Here is a 24257-nt window from a genome sequence, read left to right as displayed (position 1 = left end):
CGCTTTATCGTCATTGACACTATTAGCATAGAGTATCCGTTCATAACCGTAGATTTAGAATTATAAGAATCCAGTGCCCAATTGGAATTTGTATTGTAGAACGCTAAGTTAACCGGGTTTGCTATTATAGTTATATCATTTGATGTAATTCCCCAGACGGCAAACTGCAGATCACAAGTTTGAGAATCAAACGGAAACTTGTATATATTCGCTGTACATTTCGATGACAGTACATCGCCATAAATTATTGACATAGTACCATTATAATATACTGTTGCAAAGACATCGTTATCTCCTGCTAAAGGTTCATATGTTTCTACGGAATTTACAAGAACCAATTTCGGGGTCCACACATCTGTGTGAGGCACTATAATTTGTTTCGCATTACCATATGAGGACGGAGTCCACGACAATCCATCATCAACCCAGGACGTTACTATTCCTATAGCCACGTCCAGAGTTTCTTCAACCTCCTGGCCCCGGCGCCATAAAACTTTTTTTTGCTGAGTAAAAAAATATTCTCAGAATGAAGTATTTTACTCAGCTAAGAATGAGAACTTTTTTATCCGCCATAAAAAAATATTCTCAACGTTGAGAATATTCTCAGCTGAGAATATTTTTTCTCAGCTGAGAATTTTTTTCTCCACGATGTAAGCGGTAGACGGAACTCTTTCGTGCTTGAAACCGAAAAAAGAGTGCTAAAGTCCGCGAAAATGCAGGTGAGTTTTGATGGTAGAGTCGTCTGTCAAGGTAAGTTCTGTTGTTAGTGGCCTCCATAATGGCAGAAAAAAACAAGAGAGGTGCAAACTGGACCACTGACGAGGAGCTAGCCCTTATAGACCACGCAAATCAAAGGGAGGGTGCCCTTTTTGGGAAAATGAAAGGTTGTGGGGATGTGAAAATTGCTACGATTCGGCAAAATGGCTGGAAGGAAATCTGTGATATTTTGAATGCGTAGGTTCTCATTTTCCCAATTTATTAAACGTTCTCAGAATGAGTATGTCAGTTGTATCAGATTCTTCGTCATTATATAATTGGAAGAATCCGGATCCATTTGGCGATTAGCACTGTTTCACGTTCGCCCTGATATCTTTATTGATTTTGTCAACAAAATAGTTGTTCCCAGTCCCAGCAATGCCAATATAACTGCATGATACTAGTCTGGAAACTAAATGTAATTAATCAGTGGCGTAGCTTGCCTTCTGTTTATAACGAGGCAGGTGGTCAGGGGGGCACCCCCTGAAGCTATTTAGGTTTTTACAATTTGAACAAGAAAGAATTGTTAAAAATAGTTGCTGTTCAATGTTATTTCATCATAATAGTGTTAATAACATGCCTTACTATCTATACTCAAAGCTATGAAAATAACAAAATATGTGAAAATACATGTATCCCTTTTCTTTCATTCACGATGAACATGACAATTGGCAAATGACTAACATTTACTTTATTCTGAAGTCTTCATTATAAATGAACGGTATTTAGTTGATTTGTTTTTATAAATAAACTGACATAATGAATTGACTAACAAACATATTTTTTGTGTGTTTAGTGATTCCGTTACATATTTTAAATTCCCTGCTTGTGAAAACGTCTACTATGTACTTAAATAGTGAGACTGAAACTTGAGAAGCACAGCATATACTGTGCACTATGATATTTTGTTTTGTTGGGTACCAGAGTCAATGAACATAGTCGTAGGGGAACATGTCAACGGTTATAAATGAGGGTTTGAATGCTTAGAATGGGATTATCAAATATTTATTTATTTAATCATTGTCGCCCATGATTTGATTTTCCTTTATTTATTAGTTAAGCACCATTTTAAATCCATATTCTTTTAAATTTAAATTAATTTCAGGGCCTAAATTTTCCTATTATTCATTAACATTTGGCTTTTTAATTCTAATGCAGAAGATTTACAGTTCGTAAAAGAACAGCTGAAGAAGTAAAGAAAAAGTACTACAACCTAAAACAGAGAAGTAAGTCAATAGTTTCATGTTGTGTTTATACTAAAGCAATTTATTATACCTCAGTATGTTTTTTTTATATAAAAAATAATGAAATAGTCCTATTTCATTCCACAGAAACATTTAATTTGCCAGTCAATTATTTGAAAGACTATTGCCCTGGTTAATAGTTTCATAATCATCTTTCCAATACTTTTTTATGCTTATTTTTCATTGGACAATAATGATGTCATTGACTACTCTGCTTGGTTATGTATGCTTTGCAACGTCAAACTCTAATATTGAATCTTTTTTTATATGAATTCAAAAACCCAAATAGAGTCAGGTGAGCAATACCGGCTCTTGAGAGCCTCTAGTTCTTTTCTTTCAGATGTTATATATACACTTAGAAAAATAATTATTTTGTATATAAAATCACTTAGTGGCTGTGTTGTTCAGTATAATAAAACAGCTAATGACTGGTTGTGCAGGTAATAGCAAGTTTGTGGTCCCTTCGCATACCAACTATTGCTCTCGGCTTTGCCTCGAGCAATAGTTGGTATCTCAGGCACAAAAAACTTGCTATTACCCTCACCCCCAGTCAACAGGTGTATAATATCTCATTCATCATAAGGCAACATTAATTTAACAATTTGTTGCTTCATTAAATGGGAACTAGAAAAACAACAGAAAATTAAGAAAATAATTCTCATTCCATACTATATTCAAAATGTACATTTTAACTGCAACATTTTTATGCCCCACGTACACATGTTCCTCCTGATATGTTTGTTTTTAAAAGTTTTAATGCCAAATAAGAGATATGACCCCAATTTCACAGTCCACTGAACATAGAAAATGATAGTGCAAGTGGGGCATCAGTGTAATGGGGAAACATTAATGCTTCCTTTAGATGTGAAATCGTTGATATATTTCTATAATGTATGTTTAATATTATCACGATTTCTCACAATATGATTGGCTGATATTGTCCTAATAATTTTCGGTACAAATTGTATCCCCTTTAATCCCTTTTACCATTGACATAATAACAGAAATTGAGTTGTTTTATAGTCCAATATATTTAACTTGCTTAATTTGAAAAACATATATGCTTTTTAGGTAGAGAAAAATATGACCTACAAAAGAGACCAAAAACATGAGGAGGTCCTGCTGCCAAAACCACTCAGGCAGAGGAACTCCTCATCAGTCATATGATTGAAGAGAAGCGTACACAGCTGACTGGTTTTCCAGACGGTGTAGACACTGACAGTTAGTATTACATGTATATATATTGTTGTCTCATTGGCACTCACACCACATCTTCCTACATCAAGATATTAATCACTCTATTCTCTCTGACAATATATTGTGACATGCATGTGAAACGTGGAATTACCACCAGAATTACATGTAGATTTTATTTATTAAAGTCTGTAAATAATAAAGTATAGAAGAAGTCTAAAACTGAATACAATTATATGCAGCTTTTGATAAATTTGGTGTTGCATCAATAATGCATTAAAGTTATCATAGGATGGTTTTTACAATATAGTTAATAATGTTTTTCTATTGTTGTTACTGCATAATAAACACATGTAACCTGATCTGTAATTAACCTATATTAAACCAGTCATCTGTCTTTTTGTCGAGCCTTCGACTTTAGTTGAAAAAGCGAGACATAGCGATCCTACTTTCAGTCGTCGGCGGCGTCCACAAATATTCACTCTGTGGTTAAAGTTTTTAAAATTTTAATAACTTTCTTAAACTATTCTGGATTTCTACCAAACTTGGACAGAAGCTTGTTTATGATCATAAGATAGTATCCAGAAGTAAATTTTGTAAAAATAAAATTCCATTTTTTCAGTATTTTACTTATAAATGGACTTAGTTTTTTTGCCGGGAAATATTACATTCACTCTGTGGTTAAAGTTTTTAAAATTTGAATAACTTTCGTAAACTATCCTGGGTTTGTACCAAACTTAGACAGAAGCTTGTTTATGATCATAAGATAGTATCTAGAAGTAAATTTTTTAAAAATAAATTTCCATTTTTTACGTATTTTACTTATAAATGGGCTTAGTTTTTCTGCCGGGAAACATTACATTCACTCTGGTTAAAGTTTTTGAAATTTTAATAACTTTCTTAAACTATACTTGATTTCTACCAAACTTGGACAGAAGCTTGTTTATGATCATAAGATAGTATCCAGAAGTAAATTTTTTAAAAATAAATTTCAATTTTTTCAGTATTTTACTTTTAAATGGACTTAGATTTTCTGCCAGGAAACAACACATGCACTTTGTAGTTAAAGTTTGATTTTTTTAAATAACTTTCTTCTTTCCTATACCATTTTGGATTTGAACCAAACTTGGACAGAAGCTTTTTTATGATCAAAAGCTAGTATCGAGAAGGAAATTTTGTTAAAATTTTGTACCTGTGTATCTGTATTTTACTTATAAATGGACTTAGTTTTTCTTCCAGTTAACATTACATACAGTCTGCAGTTAAAGTATTAAAACATTTATTAGATTCATAAACTATCTTGGATTTTTACCAAACCTGGACAGAAGCTTTTTACGATCAAAAGATAGTATCAACAGGAATAATTTTATTTTTTTTTTTTTCTCATTTTTGTTGAGCATGTGATTAACAGCAAAAGTAGGCGAGACACTGGGTTCTGCGGAACCCTTACGATTTTTTTTTTCTACATTTTGATTTGAATTAATTTAAAGGTTTTATTTGTGGGACTGTTGGTCAGTTAGTTACATGTGGTATTTTGTCCGAAATGAGAACTGATAGTATATGCCTTATTTCAGCAATTGCATCACAACCTGAATGTTCTGGATCTTGGATTTCAAGACAGAAGGAGGCTCTTGATGCCTACAAAGAACTATCAGGTATTTTTATTTTTTACAATCTCTTGTTTCTTTATACATTTATTACAGTTTGCTGTTTTCATGCTTCTTGTGTAAGAAATAAACACATATGAAAGAAAGAGGCTTGAAAATTGATCATGCTCAGGGGTAAGATTTTCATCATCTCCAATCTAACTGATATTATTTGAGGAACAGATATTGTTACTTATAGATGTCTGTCTTTCCTGCTTATAAATCAGAAAATTACTTAAGAAAAAAGCTAAAGTTTCATTAAATGGTCACTGCCTGAAGTCCCATAATGACAATTAAGTTTAGATATACAATAAATAAGCACCAACCTGACATGTATGTCTTGCACTACAACTTCCTATATAGGTCAGAAATGAATATGCATAGAAATATGACATGCATAAAGTCATTTCAACCATTGTCTCATTTTTCAGAAAGAAATTTGGTGACAACAGCCAAGAAAATGGCAGTAAAAATAGAAAATTTTTTAGACACTCATACAGTTGTAACACCAGTCCCAAGAGCCAATGATATTCACATTATGGATACCTTAAAGGGAATTTCTCAGAATGAGGTGGAGCAAGATGAATCACAAAGTGATTTATTGGTGAATTACCTATGTCACACATACAGTTGCCTGAGAAATTTAAAAACACCTGATTTACCTTCGTTGATCAATGATTTGGTGATATTTATAAAAGAAAACACATATAAAGGTTTGTTGCTCCAACCAATTTACATGAAATGAATAATTTGGCAACAGCAAAAGAAACTAATTTCCGGTTATTTAAAATATATATTAGTATACAATCAATGTGATGGTGTGAAAGGTCAAGGAGGTCAACTTCTATTGGGTCCAGTTGTTGACCATTTGATATATTTTCCATTTCCTTTCTCAATTTTCTCAATATTGTAATTTGTCTCCCTCACCACTGCTCATGTCAGACTAAGTTTTAGTGTAAAAAAAACTACAGTTAATGTTTTTAAAAATAACAACAAAAATATTGTCAAGGCAGTGTCAATTTTATTACATTTCTGAAGTTATAGTAAGTTATTAATCAACTTATACAACATAATGCAATTACATTTCAGAATCAACACAAAATGAGGAGCTTGATGGACAGATTGAAGCTGACAAAGAGCCTACATGTATTGAAGTAAACTTAGTGGAAGAACAAGGTAAAGTTGTTAATACATGTATATAATTCAAAGTCTTGAGTATGACAAAATCTATTAAAAATATGGTCTTCAACATTTATAACATATATGTTACATAAAGTATTTCATTTTTGTCTTCACTGTAATGGATCCCATTGGAAAAATTGACAAGTGATAAAAAGTTTGATTGAGCAATTACACACAGGTGACCTTTACAAATGGAAAAAAAATACTTCAAAATCACAGGCCCCAGATATGGCATGGACATATAAACATGAAATTAACCCAGCTTATTGTATATTTGATTATTTTAGAACAACAGTTTTTTTTAGTTTGCAATTGAAACTATCAAGTTATATATGACAAACATATGAAAAAAGTGATTTTTGATAATTGTTGAAAAGAAAATGGTTAAGTTGATAACATCAAAACTGTTATTAAATACATATTTGAAATAAAACATATATATATAACCTTTTTGAGATAATAAACGTCTACAGTAGCAAACTTCCCAGAGATCATGTCCAGCTCATTGAATAAAACCTGGGCATTTCCTATATATTTGTGAAATAGTATACCTCTTTACAATGTATCGATGGGGTTGATGTTTGAAAATTGAAGTCTTCGTCCATGTAAAATGTAATAAAAATCTATGAATGTTTACATGAAAATTGATTTTTATAGAACAAAATGGTGAAAGGACAAGTGTACCAAGTTCTAATCCAAAGGGTAAAGGTAAAGGTAAGTTTCCTAACATAGGGCTAATTTGTCTTTCAAAAGTTATGGATTCTGATATGAGTTTATTCTATGGCTTTGGAAACCCAACCATGTTCTAATCATAAATTCGATTAAAACATGTGAATCACATGATTGCCGTCACAATTGAAATTGCAACATCATTATCACTTTGAACCAGACAAGAGATCAACATAGACATATTTGTTCATGTTGCTACCTAGGAAATTAAATAAAATCATTTTAAAAGTAGGATAAATGTTTCTTTAAAAAAGAAGATGTGGTATTATTGGCAATGACACAACTCTCCTCAATAGACCAAAAGACATTAACAACTAAAGACTTTTGTTTAGCCTTCAACAATGAGCAGTCTACACAGCATTGCCTTCTATCAATGTCCCTGAAATGACAGATGTATAACAATTCAAAAAAAAGAAAACTAATGGCTTAATTCAGGTACAAAAAACAAATCATATTTATTTATGTAGAATTATAATTAAAAATTCATTCTAAACACTGTTAACAAATAAAACAGATATATGAAAATGAAAATGTTTCTAGGATATTAAAATGAATAATTATGTCAACAAGCAAAGGGGAACTAAATCTTTGAAAATTTAACCACCTTGTTGCACAATTGTAATTTGCATATAGGACATAACTTAATAAATACAAATTAATTTTCTTGATGTCTTTAAATGGATTCAGCTATTTTATTATAAGAAGGTTTGATATTAACTTATTTTATGACACAGCTCACAAAGCAGATTCATCATGAAATTCAAAAAGAATGTACATTTGTATAACTTTATAACAACTTTATATGTTTTATAATTTATGTCCATAGGAAACATCAAAAGGGGACGAAGGAGTTTGGCAGAGTTGGAAGAGGAAAACTTAATGTTGGACAATGAAAGGTTGCGTGAAGAAACCAAGAAAATAAAGATGGAACAAGAAAATTTGAAATTGGCAAAAGAAGTTTTTATCCTGAAAAAACAAAGTTTAATCTGTAAACTTCAGTCTGAGTTTCCTGATTGTGTACAAATTTTAAATGAACCATAATCACAACATGTTTATCAGTCAGGGGCGTTACTTAAACAAGTTGGTTTTTTTAATTACTTATATAAAGAAGTATTTTTTTATTTTAAAAATAACAAAATTACTTAAAAGAGTTATTTTAATTTTCAATAGAAACAGACCAAATGTAGTTTTCATAATTTTAAACAACATTTTATATCATAAAATAATTTTTTTATCAGATTTGAGAGGAGTATAGAGATAAAGGGTTACTTTGAAAATAATGACAAAAATATTACTTGAATAAGTTATTTTAAACATTTTTGGAAAAAAAAGCAATTACACTTATCTAAGGCACATATGTAATTGATTAAGGTTACAAATTATAAATAAGTTCAGGTCTTAATTAATTCACAAGTATCTATCTATTTATATCAGTCTACCTTCAATATTTTAGAGAAAATGATAATTTAATAGTCCCAAGAGACCAATCTTTGACCCAGAAGCGTGGGTATGAAAGATAAGTGCGTCAGAAATTTAATTAGTGTTTCTGAAGAATTAGTTTCTATATATCAAGGGAAAAATAACCAAATAACTGTGAAAATTATTTAAAGCTAGTAAAATCTGTATTCTTGGACACCTATAAAAATAATATTCAGAAAAATAACTTAAGGTGGTACCCAACACTTTCACTAAAATTAATTTGGCTCGTTTAATTTTCATAAAATTTTGACTAAGTATTTACTTTGAACCTTTAACAAAAATATAAAAATTTCAAAAATTTTGAACCAACCATTTGATCAGAAAAATTACACTGGTTATATAGCAGTTTGACAAACACTAATTTTGATCATTGAGAAGCTTAATATTCCCTTAACAACACAACGTCATTAAAACGTTTAGCTGATTTTACAGAGTTATCTCCCTGTAGTGTTAGGTACCACCTTAAATAAGTTTTATTTAAATTAGCCTCGTTTTCAACATTACTTGTATAGGTAATTTTTATTGTTACTTGTTTAAGTAATGCCCCTGACTGTTTATTACTGTAAATCTGAAAATTTTGGTATTCAATTTTAAATAACTTAACTTTTAAAGTATTTCTGTTCTTCATTCAAACACATGTATTATACTAGGTAAAATATTGTCTTACATTTGACCCATTTTGTCACCTTGACATATATTCATATCATATAAATGTAAGCAACTGTATATTTCTGACAGCATATTTAATTCAAGTTTCAGATCATTGGTGACTATAGATATGTTGCATATCGCTTATGAAATCTTTGTGTAAGAGATCTCTTATTTATTAACATATTCTAAATAATAAATTCAAATACCAAAAATTTATTTTACCTGTCGGACATGAATTGGGAAAGTTCTATGTTATAATATTCCAGTGTAATCAAAATTTATAATTTAATAAATTAATAATGAAGAAAATGTGAATTCGGAAATCTAGTAAGATATTTACAAATGCAAGGTTTACTTAAAAAAATTGTCATGCTATGTCATTCCTTTTTGCAGTGCCATCAAAGGTTGGGTTCATATTAATACAACCTGTACAATCTGCAACAGCAATTTCCTCAATATTATTATTTATGATTATGTCATTATGGTCAATGCCAATATCGTGTAAAATAACACATGATGTAACATATTTAATAGACTGTTCTGGTGTTGTTCTTAAACCATCATGTAAACAATTGAACCTCCTTTTTAGTATCCCAAATGTTTGTTCAATTAGAACCCGTGTCCTGCAAAGAGCTCTGTTAAAATTTCCCTGGCAGTTATCAGCTGGACTAAGGTAGGGGGTCATCAAGTATTTGGTACATGGATACCCAGAGTCACCTAGTAACAGTCCTTGGTGAATTCCTGTTAAAATAATTTTTTAATGTAATATTCACATTGTATTTCAAATAATCAAATAAATCAACATTCAGTTTAAAACAGTTAAAGCTTGTAACATAAACAGTTATAGAAACTACACCTTCCAATTTATTTGTATTAAAAAATCAAATAAAATACTTTCTGCGAAGGGAAGAAACTTCACAATTATCTCCCCACTATTGATGCATTTGAGTATATGCACAATAAATCATTTGCATTCTTTCGCCAAAACTATAAAAGAAATTGTAATAAGCATATCAACACCAAATGACCAGATATGTATATATGTTTACTAGCTTGTGTGGGCTATTTAAATGACTCATTATTATATTGTAAGATATATGGTTAATATACATGCAAGTTCATCATAAGCCTGAAATATGTGTAAATGCTGGAGCATCCTATATGTTAGTATGTAAAATTGAAGTTTTGAAGATTAAGAAGTTTTTCTTCAGTTCTACTAATAAGAAAACAAAATTAAATTAAGTTACCATTTTCAAATTGTTGACATAGTCCACTTGTTCTGAATATTCTGCTGTCGTGCACTGATCCTGGCCATTTTGCACATAAAGAAGTGACTCTAAAATTAGGATCACAAACCATCTTCAAAAAAAAGAACAGTATGTTTAAAACTAAGGCAACATATTTTTTAATGTCACACAGTATGTATCATGTAATCTGCTTGGAATGACATTCAAATTTTTCGGAATTGAAATTAACATGGTTTACCTTTAAAAATGTAGTATTTAATTTCACACAGGAGATCCGCTTATTTAAATATAAAAATAAATGCATAGTTATAACTGTTGCCTTAAAATACAGTTGACGTTTTTGCATTTAGACTAATTCCAAATTTGACAACCGACAATTAAATTTTTGGGGTACAATGCAAAATTGGTATTGAATGAAAGTATGATTATATCAGCACAAAAAGTTATTATACTGTTTGAAGGATTATTTTCTGTATTATAATTGTTAATCTTACTTGAACATTTAAAGCGTGGACTCCTTTTCTGTTAACAAAGTCGGCTTCATTTTCATGTGGGCTGATAATTTTCACAAACGTTCCATCTACACATCCTAGTACATTTGGAAATCCTTCAAATATAAAAAAGAATCATTAAAAGTTGCTCACTATAATAATAATATTTTATCACAGGATTTAAAGCCTATTTATAGGACGTCACTGGTGTATAAACTCAATCAATTAACTCACAAACAAATTTAAGTCCAAAGGGACTTTATATGTTTGTGAGTGGTGTCTTCCTCCTATTCCCACTTTTTAAAAATACTATTCCTTCTATTCCCACTTGCAAATAACAATAGATGTTTTGATAAATAATTTGTTTTTATAACAGTCAGGGTTAATTAGAATTTCGCCAAAGATTTACCTGTACTTTTTTTTTAAAACATAACATATTTGGTACACTGTTTAGGTATTATACCTTGTTTATTTGTAATATGTTTCTTTTTTCCTCAAATAAATACTTAAAAATAGAGAAAATTTATGATACATAGATTAGAGTTAGATTTATTTTTAAACTTTTGAATTTGTAATTAGAAATAAAGAAAAATTATGATAAATAGATTGGAGTCAGATTTTTTTTTTAATCTTTTAATTTGTAACTTTTAAAAAATTGTCTGCTTTACTAATAAATCATGATATAAATAATATTATAACCAAGTATAATCTTATATATATATATATATATCTTTATTCTCACAAACCAAATTACAGAAAGGTATAGAGATAATTATACATAATTCAATACAATTACATAAATAAAAAATATACGAAAGTAGATAGAGGCATTCACAATTGTTCACCCAGAAAAGTTCAATTTGTTATTAATCTCCTTAGTAAGTTTACAAAGTTCGTTCAGTTCTGTACATTTTGGAGAATTCATTAAGCCATAAGACTTCAATGTGTTTGTTCTATTTCTATTGTAAAATGCAATACATTGTTTTCTACAATTATCGAAAGCTGAACAATTAAAAATATAATGGTATTCCTCATCAATGGCATCTGAATTACACAATACACATTTTTTGTTTTCTCTTTCTATGTTTTGCCATCTTCCAGTATCTATTGGAGATTTCATGTTTAAAGTTCAAAATTTAAGAAATAAGGATACATTGTTTATTTCAAAAAACAGAATTCATGCAGATGCAAAAATAACTTATTACCTGTTCTTATAAGAAAGAAAAAACACTGGTCAATTAACAGTTGATTAAAAAATGTTTGTACAGTATAATCCTTTGTTTGCACAAGTTTTCCTCCTATTCCCACATGCAATTTTACCTTTTCTTACCAGATTTATAAAAAGTGGGAATAGAGGGAATGAGTTGGTCCAGTTTATACACCAATAAATTCCTTTAAAAAGACGTTTAATCCTTACAATTGTTTAAGATTTGAAATAGGAAAAATATGTTTCTTAACACTTTAATAACCTCTATTAGTCCAGTCAATCTAGCATAAATTTGACCCTAACCCGAAAGTAATTGCAACAGACGATTTATAAGTTTTAATCTTTGGCATTATACCCCAAATATACACAGAAAAAAGTCCCATAAAATTTTACTTGAGGAAGACTAAAGAATCACCATTGAAAATTCCTATGGAGATTTGCATTGAAAAGGGAGATAACTCTTGCAAAAAATGCAGAAATATCAATAAAAATTGATACAAAATTATAACTTTACCGCTTCTATACATCAGAATGTATTGATCCTTGATTTTTTAGCGGTCTTTAGAGTATAACAAACAACTCTAAAGGTGTTTTCATATCTTTTATGAAGCTATAATCTAGATTTCGTAATTCATTAGTTGACCATTTATTGAATTTTTCAACATGTCAAGGTTAAAATCTCAAATTTAATCAAAATTATTAAGCACGTTTTCTTCTTTTTGTGGCTTTAAGTTTCTATAGATTAGTAAGTTTCTGAAAAAATATAATATCCAGATATAAACAATACCAAATTTTCACATTATTTTTTTCAAAATGGTCACAAAGCTTCAAATTTGCAATTTCCTGAATGAAAAATACAAGAAAAAAATAAAACTACCCATAACACTTCGGTTTTTTATATTTCATGATCAGAAGATTATATAATTTAGTCAATTACAAACTTATAACCTCATCAAAGTATCATACTTTACATAAATTTCAAGAAAAACAACCAAAAACTGACAAAAAAAGACTCATTTTTGCAAGGGTTATCTCCCCTTCCAATGCTAATTTCCATAGGAAATTAAAAATGTGGATTTTGAGTTTTCCTCAAGTTAGATTTTATGGGACTTTTTTCTGTGTATATAAAGGGCATATTGCTATAGATTAGAACTAAAATATTTTCTGTTGCAATTAGTTTGAGGTTAAATCTTAGTTTGACTGGACTATATTCCACATATGTTGTATATTTACGCAAAAATATGTATTCGTCGATTATGCAATCTTGTAAAAATTAAACTACAATTTTTTTTATCATTCAAACGAATCTCTTTGTTTTAGTTATTTTATTTAACAAATAACATGCAGGGAATTGAATTTTATTAACTTCTGTGTTATTTTCACCGCCATCCTGTTAACATTTGTTATGAAAAGAAGTTCGGCCAATGTTGTCCATTTAAAAATAACCACAGTCAATCTCAACTACAAGAAGTCCTCTCCACCAATCTTATAAGAATTATTTGTTGGTAAGCAATACAACTTAAATAATATATATTGCAAATTGATTTGGATATTATGCAAATATAGCCTTTGTATGAGATTAATACTTATAGATTATCGTTGATTATCTCAACGAGATTGCTTTTCTCGCATGAGCTGGTACAGCGAAAGTGAGAAAAGCAATCAAGTTGAGACGACCAATGACGATCTGTTTATTGCTATTTTACCTATGACGATGTTGTCAATTTCAATCTCAATTTCGTTAGCAAAGCCACATGGCCTCCTTAGTTTCTAGCGATAATTTTTCCATCTCAAGCGAGAAGCACGATATGAAAATTATCACAAAACAAAATTAAAGGAAAAATGCACAAAATAACGATAAATAGAAAATTATACATGGTAACATATCTGTATCATATGTCGTATCATCCCGAGACACCAATATCACCCCAAGGGCCTTTAAGCCCCAGGTATGATATTTGTCAAAGGTGATATGGCATGTGATACAGATTTTGCCAGGTTTTATATGCTTTATCATATATATCAATAGGAGAGTTATATAATATGAACTGTTCACTGGGTTCCCTTATTTCCTCTTTTGTCTTGTTTTAAAGGGGCACTAGCTGTCAAATTCATGGTCACCGAAAAATGTAGGGGTGTAATAAAGGGTGCGCATCAAAGTTGCACGATATAGATTAAACAGCAGGCTATTTATCAAATTTTCTAAACTAGTGTATTTACTACTCAACATATGATAAAAGGATATATTGACCTTAAAGAAGTATATTGATTGATGACGAAGTTTGAGGTCAATATACTTTTTCAGGTCGATATCCCATACAAAGGCTATATTTGTGATCTTAATAATTTCAGACCATATTTATATCAAAATCGTCAATGTTGGAATTTTATAGATATCATATTGTCTCCTTGTGCTTTTTGATGTGCAAAGTGTTTTTTGCTATCCACCGTTTTCTCTCTACCATCGAAAATATAGTTTAACATTTGACTTTCCATAAACGAATCAAATTTGTTGAAATGTACAAATTAATAATATATGTATCTATGCCCTATTAAAGAATACACATTTGACTCTGTCGGAGCTTAAAATACAATATTGTTATCTCCATTCTTATGAAACTGACAGAAAACAACGTTAAAATATGTAAATTAAAATCTGTTGTATGTGCTTGCGCATACGTCCAATAGTATCAATTGTCAAATGATGCCATGTAAAGAAGTGACGTTATCCAATCAAATGAACGTTACAAACGTTGTTGCATAGAATGCGTTTTTGGTGTCTGGAATTTAGTCATAATTTAGCCCTGTTTCATTTTTGTCTTGCCAACACAAAGAGTAAAATAATGAGACAAAAAAGAAATAGTTTTTCCCAGGGCATCGTCTTAAAAAAGTATCTGCTTATATAAATGTTAAAGAAAAATGTGGTATAAGTGCAAATGAGACAACTCTCTGTCCAACATCCACATGTGGAAAAGTAAAGCATTATAGGTCAAAAGCATGGGCTTCAACAATGAGTTTTGGCTCAAATCGAACAACAAGTTACAAAGGGCCCCAAAAATAATTAGTTTTAGACCATTCAAAAAGGAAAATCAACGTCTAATCTTTATAAAAACGGGAAACAATTATGAACCACATTAACAAACAATGATCTTTGAACATTAGCTTCCTGACTACAATGTATATAAAAAGATTAAGAGAACAAATGACACAGAAATTAACAACTGCTATGTACTTCAATAAGCAGAGTCCATACTGCATAGTCGGCTATAAATGGCATTTCATTGTGAAAGTTATGATGTAACTACGAGTAGTTAAATAGAAGCCACATACGGTAAGTTAATAATATGTTATAATATAAGGACATATAAGTCACGTGTACATCTCATTTCTATGGAGATTTTTGTAATGTAAACCCCTCAATTATTAGATAGATTTTTCACATAACATTCTGTTAGTGAAAATTCTTATTCACCTGGTGGAATATTTAATTATCGGTATTTAAATGGATATTTGGAAAATACAGGTAGTTTCAATAGCCCTCTATCTAACGAAAAAATAACTATCTGTAAAGTGGGATGAACTCAGAGAAAACTTTTGAGTATTGTTTCCTGTCGACCCCTTTATTTTCTTTTTTTAGAGGGCGGAAAATTCTATAAAGGGATTTGGATTTTACTTCATAAAACATTCCACAAAAAGGGACGGTGCTATTCGAGGCACGAAGCAACCATGTTGATCCGGATGATGCAAGTCCGAAGTCGTTTTTATTAAGATTTTGCAGACGCTCCTTTAGAGTTCCTAACAGATTGTCAAATTATCCAAATATCTGTGCATTATAGTATCTTTTTAACTACAAATGCAATTTTATTTGGTAATCTTACGGTCACTATTTTCATCATTTTCGTTGTTAGCCTACTGTCAAGAAAATCTTTATAATTAGGTACGTACAACAAATGTTTACAATTTACATGTTCAAACTATAAAAAGCCGGAAAGGCAAAGAAGGTCCGAAAAACTGGCATAATATCTTTTAATGAAAAAGAACCAACAATTTAGTTGGTATGAACATATTAAAATTGCCCTCAAAGAGAGCCCCAAAACTAGTCATAGTGTTTATGAGCGTAAACCGGTTTAGACGTGTTTATGAAAGACTAAAAAAGTCCGATTACTCTGAAACTTGCTATGGGAATGATGAATAAGATGCACGCGGAAACTGAATAGATAGCAGCTTCTTACCAGCAATTCTTCTAAACCCTTCCATAACTTGGATAGCCTTCTCACCAACGGGAAAAGAAATGACATGCTGGAATACTGTTATAATTGCCTGACAAACGTCTCTGCAGGCCCTCCCAGTTGCCGATTCAGATACATTTAAACTATCCCCCACTAAACTCAAGTGAGTGCCTGTTGCCACAAATCTTAGAAACAACAATAACTGAGTAACGGGAGACAGGGCAAAATTCCTCCTAGTTTGACGCTCGAGAAAATGGTGAAATCCATTTAATATATAAGTGATGGTTGGTCGACGAAATCTGTCAAATAACTCATTGTCATCCATAAACTCAAGTGGATTGAGCCTGTCTCTAAAAACCCTCGGCCTAGGTAGGTTTCTCTGTCTGCGATTGCGAACTCTCATACGGCGTACATGGACAGCGGCCATTGTTTATATAATAAATATTTAAGAATATTCTTAACTTTTGAGTAAAAAAAACCTGAGAATTTTTTTATGGCGGGGTATTTTGCTGAGAATAAAAAAATTGAGAAAATTCTCAGGCTGAGTAAAAAAACTGTACTCAAATAGTTTTATGGCGCCGGGGCCTGAAATTGAGTAATGGTCATCAAATATGGTGTCAGTGTTATTTCTAAAGGTGCTGAAAAATCAGAATTTGGAAGAATTGATGGTTGGTAGCTTGTAAAAATGTCAGCGTATAATTGTTTGATATTTGACGACGTCTGACCATGAACATGGCTCAATAAAAGAATAGAAACATTCTGATAATTTTACCAATATCCATTATAACTGAACAACTGACACAGCTTATGTTCCCAAATAAACGAAAAACCATTTGAATAACCACTTTAATAATGCAGCCTTTCGTGATTTAATGTTTTTAAATATGTTGCTTTCGATAACGATCTAGTACGTTTTAAGTATGTATCCAATAAAATGTTATTGAGTTGTTTATGTTATCATAGACATTTAGAGGTTTATGTATATACGATTAAAAGTCTAGAATGAAAACAATATTGTCATAACTATATCAAATATTTTACTTGATACCACGTTCGATAGATATAATATTAACAATTATCAACCGTAGTCAAAAGAAAAAAAATAATGAAAGTTGACATGATATAAATAGACAAGGAACACTTGAAAATATATTAAACTCGGTTACATCAAAGGAGTAGAGCCAGGAACCCCTATAAACGGTCTTGTAAAGGTGCTTTTTTAAACTCTTATTATCAAAGTAAATATGTTGTGTATGTATTGTTAAACGTATGATATTTGAAAGTATATTAAGTTAAAGTTACATCTGCTTCATATTTATATAGATAATGCCAGAAATAGGAAAACTTTTTCAACCTCATTTGATGATTTTATATGTGGCAACATTTCTCGTCCATTGAATTGTTTGTTGAAAAGTAAAGAATATGGTATAAAAAAAATAAAAATATTTGTGGCGAAGGATGGCCTCACTGTTAATTTTGCAGAAAACTGTCATAAATTTTTCAGAATTCTGCAAAAAACACAAAACAAATTTTACGAAATTCACCTAGTAGTACATTATGACGTCACAAATGAGGCAATTGGTGAAAATCTTTTTTAGCTGCGAAACTATTGAACATTTAAGCATATATTTTCATCAAATTTACAATACATTTTCGTTGAAAAAAAATCTGATTTTTAGGGCCAAGATTATGAGTTAGTGAACCAACTCCTTTGAATGGTTAATGAGATTCGACACATATAACACCATCACATGAAAGTTTTAAATGTCACAAAGTGTTTGCAACGCAATTGATACAAGTAAACAGACAAATAGTTTCCTTATTAGACAACTCGGTCTAAAATCAAGAAATTTTATAAAATATGCAGAACACATTTAAAAATATGTATGATAACTTTTAAATTTGCAGTAATATTTAAGCCAAATAAGGGCCTTATCACCCCTACTCCTTTGAAGAACATGGAATACAAACAATCTTTTTCAAGGCTCTTTACTTCTGACTATTTATTTATTTATATACAAGATTGATCGTTTATATAAATATACAGTGTTAATTTCCATTGTTTAAGTTTAACCCAAGCGTACATTTTAGACAAATAAATTGAATGAAAACTACAGTTCCTAATTTGTGCATTGGGATTAAAAATTCGATATGTATCATTACTTTCTTTTGTTTATAACTCTGTCTTGTATTGTTCTGGTCGTACAATTTCAAATATTCAATTTCATGACTGTATCATGTGTTTCCATAAGTTTACTATAGTACTATCATATGGTTGGGTTAAAAAAAAAAGGTAAACCCTAGTTTTTAGTGTTTTAGAGTCTAATCTTACCGTTTTAATTTATTGACATAACTGTACGACTCGATTCTCAATTATATGTGGTAAAATAATCGTTGCAAAGAATCCTGCTCAAACTTTAGTGAAAGACGGGTTTAACTAAATGCATTGTTGCGAGAGTTTATATTCTTTGTTGAAGGCAATTGTAGTGACTTGCAATACAAGTACCATTCAATTGAGTTTAGTTATATGTCTTGTGTTTCTGTCTCTGCCCTAGGTTTTCTATATTTTGCACGTGTAGTGCATCATGACATAAGACATTGTTACGTGTACCATGATGAGCTTTCGTGCAAGACTGGTGTGTGTATTTTTTACATGGAACATTTGATCAGACTTTGACTTTTTGACTCCTGACCTACATGTATGCACGTTGGGTGTGTCATCATGTTGCAGTGTGTTCCTCGGTATATTTGTAGGACTCGGAGGTGTGATGGGGACGATGAAGTGCGATGGTCACGCTGAAGTGCGATGGTACACGCCGAAGTACGATGGTCCGTACGCTAAAGTGCGATGGTTTTTGTGTATGACGTTTGAATAATGTTACGTTTTCAAAATACAACATGGATTCGCAGGCAGGAGAATAGGGTTTTGTAGATGAAGGTTTCATGCTAACAAAGGAAAGTAAGGGAAAAATAAAGTAACGAATGATTCAAGTCCCAAACAGTGTTAAGCATTACATACATGTTGAGGTTACAAAAACATGTTTAAACATTTTAGGCAGCAAAGCGACTGAAAAATGAACTTGGTCACCAAATGGGCTAATCAGTATTCTGAATTATGCCGCAGACTTTTTGTATGATAAATACAGTATACTAATCTAAATATTAACCTTAATTTATCTTTACGTAGGCGTCACATAATTTTATGTGGGCAATTTAATAAAATAAAATGCTAGTATTAGCAATTGTTTCAATGTTTTTGCTATACCAAGTTCATATAATGTTGTTTTATTCCTGAGATATTCTAAGCAATTACTAAGTTTTATCATAATATTTAAGTAAATGAGATTGACACTTCTTAGTACTATTATAAAGACCTACACGCTGAATCTTTTTTTTTATTTCTCCCTTGAACACCTTATTTCATACTCTTGCGTGCTACAAGGAGAATGGGAGACTTGGAAAATTAGATTAAAACAAAAATTAAAGTCTTTGGTTTGATCTAAACAGAAGTTAATACATCTTCCAAATAAGATAAAATTGAGAATGGAAATGGGGAATGTGCCAAAGAGACAACAACCCGACCATAGAAAAAAACAACAACAGCAGAAGGTCACCAACAGGTTTTTCAATGTAGCGAGAAATTCCCGCACCCGGAGGCGTCCTTCAGAGGCTAGCAGCTACTTTTGTCAAATCTTAATGATGCTATTTTTTTAGAACAGCTCACGGTATATTTTGCTTTTACTCAAAGTCTTAGGTTAGCCATCGTACAGTACTACAGCGTTACCACCATCGCACTTCAGCGTAGCCATGATATCAACAAGTTAACGTCACAATGTCATCATCGCACTTAGAACAGCGTGTAAACCATCGCATTTCAGCGTAGACCATCGCATTTCAGCGTGACCATCGCGGTTCGGAGTACCATCGCGGTTCCGAGTCCTACATATTACCTTGACCTCAAAATATAATTTTCAATTGACCTTGCTTCTGAATATGTGGCATGTAGATGTGTTGTCATAAGATGATGAGTCTATTGGCACAAAAAACTTCATGTGAGCTTGACCTTTGCCCTAAATGTAAAACTTTTGTATATTTTGTTTGAATTAAATGGAGAATTAACTGTATGATTGGCACTCGTACTACATCTTCTTAGATATATTAGATATATATATATATTGTTAGTTTTGTGTACCACGATGACCCTTTTCTCAAAATCCGCTTTGTGTTTGTTTTTTGACAAGGATCTCTTGACCAGACTATGACTTTTTGACTCTTGACCTTTGCAAATTGGATGTGTCTCTTGGTATGATTACCTTGACGTCAAGTCAGAAGTCTCTGGTTTTTGTTAGTCTTGTATGTTTTTAATTGTAAGTTTATTATATAATTTGGAGTTTGAACTGGTACACATTTTGTTAAGGGCCATCTGAAGCCCGCCTCTGGGCGAGGGATTTTCTCGCTTTGTTGAAGATATGAAAAAGAAGATGTGGTATGATTGCCAATGAGACAACTATCAACAAAATACCAAAATGACACAGACATTAACAACTATAGGTCACCGTACGGTCTTCAACAATGAGCAAAGCCCATACCGCATAGTCAGCTATGAGGACCCATTAGTGGCCTTTGACTGCTTTCTGCTCTTTTGACATGGTTACTGTCTCTTTTACACATTCCACATTTCCATTCTCAATTTTTAAGAATGTTTGGTTCAGATGAAACTAAATCCTTTAATTTCCGTGAATATCTAGTAAGAAAATTTACTGCTTCAGTAGCATCGTGTGCTTTCAGTTGTGATAGATAATGCAAAATGTTTCAATCATTTTACCTTACATTTCATTTCATGGACATGTAGGTATGGATAGTCTGCTTTTACATCATAAAAATTCACACAGAAGGTATACGCATATCAATAAACTGAACTCAATGCTAAACCTTTAAAGTACACTTAGACAGAGAGCTCAATATAGTGAAACACTTTGTTAAGTTGGTCACATTTAACTTGAAATATCACTGTCTGTTACCAAACTGCACCGAGATTCGGAAAAAAATGTGCAAGTTAAGTCTATTTAAAGAAGATTTCAATGGAAGTAAATAAGCTGATTACTGAAATAAATGTAGAATATGTCTATTAACCACAGATGCCCCTGCTTGTGAAAAAAATGTGTAAACTTCCACATATAGATGCAGGATTCGCGTAATTTTGACCGTTTTGTAACCATAAGCATTGTAAATAAGTTTCAAAACATTTGGTTGAGGCACGTTAAAGTTAAAGAACGGAAACAACAGATTTAGCAGTTTTCCTATCTCAAGGCTCTGGGTTGACATTTGTATCATTGGTACTCGTACCACAACTTTTTACATCTAAAATCGCATGAAAAGTGACGCCATCGGGACCCAATATCGAACTTTATAGATCTGTGTTATGGGGTAATGTGAATCGCGTATAAGGTTCCTAACATTTGATTGAGTCAGACTTATTTAAGAGAAAGAAACGAAAGAGTCAGCACTTCATATGTTTTTAAAGGGATTCTTGAACGGTAAAAGTGACACTTAAAAATTTCAAATTTGATTTTGTGTTGAGGTGGGGATCCCGCTTACATGTTCAACCCCGCCTTATTCGGTATGTTTGTGCCTGTGGTAAGTCAGGAGCCTGTAATTCAATGAATGTCGTTTTTTATGTGTTACATACTTGTTTTTCTTCATTTTTTGTACATAAAATTTGTTCGTTTATTTTCTCGTTTAAATATTGTTTTACAATGTCATTTCAGTGCCTTTTATTGCTGACTATATGCGGTATTGACTTTTCTCATTGTTGAAAGCTGTATATGACCTATAGTTGTTAGTGTTTGTGTCATCTGGTCTTTTGTGGAGAGTTCTCACTGGCACTCATGCCACATAAGGGGTAGGGCTGGGATCCCGCTAACATGTTTAACCCTGTCTTATTTTATATGCACGTGCCTATCTTGTTTTTCGTTTATATTTTGTACATAAATTAGACCGTTTGTTTTCTCGTTTGAATTGTTTTACATTGTCATGTCGGTGCCTTTAATAGCTGACTTTGCGGTATGAACCTTGCTCATTGTTGAAGACCATGTGGTGACCTAGGCTACATTGTATAATTGTTAATTTCTGTGTCATTTAGTCTCTTGTGGAGAGTTCTCATTGGCACTCATGCACCAGCTTCTTTTATGTTTCATGTATATTGTGTATATTGTATAAGTTTCGTAGTATTTGGTTGAGGCAAACTAAAGTTAGGAGAGTGGAACCCGTTTTTATGGGACGTTCGGGACAGACGGACTAGTGTAACTCTTTATGCCCCTTAATCGTGGCGCCAACACAGAAGTTCTGACTATTGTGCTGGTGATACACATCCCACTAGCACTGTCATTAACACATGTACACATAATTTTATTATAAAAGTATTCAATCTTAATTTTGATTTCTTTATTTTTGGCCGAATGAGTATATGCATACCCTTCACAATGACTAAAAGAGTATCAAATACAAATTTATTGTACATAATTATACATTTTATTATATTTTATAACTTTTTTTCCAACTAATTAAAGCTTATCAACTTATTGATCATCGCTTTCCTTTATATGTCTTTTAACATTCTGTTTTGAACAAAAAGATTTGTTACATATACTTCACATGTATTTCTTTCAAATCTGACATTATTAAAAAGCCATTAAATAAAATTCAGTCGAACTTGATAATCAATGTGCAATCAAATATATATGCAAGTCGTCAACTGGTCAAGTGGCTAGATGCACATATCGTTAGCCATATAAACAACATGTCCTAATTGGGTGGTTTTAAAACTTCAAGCATAGGCGGATCCAACCCCCCCCCTTGTCGTGGGAAAAATTTGGTTGATTATATAGGGAATCATTGAAGCATGACTGGAGCGGGCCCCCCTTAGGAAAAGTTCTGGATCCGCCACTGTCTAGAAATATTTACGTAAATAAGGGATGAGTAAAAGAGAAACAAAACAAAATAAAAACGACTAAATTAAATAAAAGGATGTTCGATGTACTGTATACTTCGGTTTGTTTTGAAAATCTATACGATGCTTTATTTTTATCTAGTTTCCTTATCAAAATAATTAAAATGAGAAGATAAATACCTTATAGCTTCCTTTACCGTCGATGCTAAAATGTTTAATGTTATAAAATAATTATAGCGTCTTTAGTTTAAACAATATTTATTCAGATAAATTCATCATGATACGATATAATACAAATATATTCAGGATTCAGAAACAAGCAATTTGCTTTTACAAATCTGTCTCCTTTACAAAAATAATACACTTATTGAACAATACATAAAATAAATAACTGGCATGCTCTGTAATAAATATATTAATATGAAAAAGGTGAAAGAAGAATAAGAAGAAAAAAAAAATTATTGAGAAAAAAATAAAAAATAAATAAAAATAAACATGAATTATTGTACTGTATACAGTGTGAAATGCTTTGGTTCCTAATGAGTGACGAAGCATTAACATCAAGGGTTAAAACGTTTACTTTTAATAATATATTTCTGCACCAAACTAAATAAAAGACTATTTTGCTCATCTGAGAGTACCGTTGATCCAAAAAGCAAAGTTGTTGTGTTAACTTGGACAGGAAGAACTGAAACAGAATCTAATAGTTCTTGTCTTAAATTAGTATATAAAGGGCAAGATAACAGGAAGTGAGAATTTGTTTCTACATCACCACAACGACAATTTGGAGAGTCTACTAAGTTACGAAGGAAAAGGTGAGAATTCAATGAACTTGAATCCATTCTTAAGCGAGCATGAAGAATTTGACCAAAACGATGTCCTATATAATAATACGCTGGGATCTTACTATTTTGGGTACTAATTTGTTTTTTGAATAATGATAGAGATTCACATTTACTTATGTTTAAGTTAAGAGTGTTCCATAGTTTTGTTGTTGCAGGGATGAAATATTCAGAATACAAACGGGTCCGTGTGTTGACTTGTGAAATATTATTTCTCTGTCTTGTATTATGATCATGCCTACTGCCTACTGAATCAGGTAATAAGTCTCTTAAATACTCTGGAGTTTTATTATTCAAAATTTTGTGATACTGAGTTAGTCTGTGATTGCGTCGTCTTTCAGATAATTTTTCCCATCGAGTTTCAACATATAAATTGTTTATACTGGTAAGTTTAGTACCCCCCCCCCGTGA

General features: G+C 31.4%; 1 protein-coding gene and 1 pseudogene across 1 annotated transcript; one reads left to right on the top strand and one right to left on the bottom strand.

Moving 5' to 3' along the window:
- Nucleotides 1–605: 605 nt before the first annotated feature.
- On the top strand, nucleotides 606–9264 carry LOC134687085 (uncharacterized; annotated as a pseudogene).
- Nucleotides 9249–16482, bottom strand: LOC134687777 (putative nuclease HARBI1). Its single transcript, XM_063548234.1, has 4 exons — nucleotides 16059–16482; nucleotides 10623–10735; nucleotides 10129–10240; nucleotides 9249–9622 (listed from the first exon to the last, which is right to left on the bottom strand). The coding sequence occupies exons 1-4, from the start codon at nucleotides 16480–16482 to the stop codon at nucleotides 9249–9251; spliced, it is 1023 nt and encodes a 340-aa protein (XP_063404304.1).
- Between the last annotated feature and the right edge of the window lie 7775 nt (nucleotides 16483–24257).

This window comes from Mytilus trossulus, chromosome 10 (assembly GCF_036588685.1).
Source record: "Mytilus trossulus isolate FHL-02 chromosome 10, PNRI_Mtr1.1.1.hap1, whole genome shotgun sequence".
NCBI classification, from domain to species: Eukaryota; Metazoa; Mollusca; class Bivalvia; order Mytilida; family Mytilidae; genus Mytilus; species Mytilus trossulus.
This window is presented reverse-complemented; position numbering and strand designations above follow the sequence as displayed.

What these genes read in the sequence shown, in the direction of transcription:
- LOC134687777 (XM_063548234.1), bottom strand. Translation starts at nt 16,482, where the DNA reads ATGGCCGCTGTCCATGTACGCCGTATGAGAGTTCGCAATCGCAGACAG. An exon ending in AGGGTTTAGAAGAATTGCTG is followed by an intron (nt 10,736 to 16,058) that starts GTAAGAAGCTGC and finishes TTATATTTGAAG; the next exon opens with GATTTCCAAATGTACTAGGA. An exon ending in TCCACGCTTTAAATGTTCAA is followed by an intron (nt 10,241 to 10,622) that starts GTAAGATTAACA and finishes TTTTTTTTGAAG; the next exon opens with ATGGTTTGTGATCCTAATTT.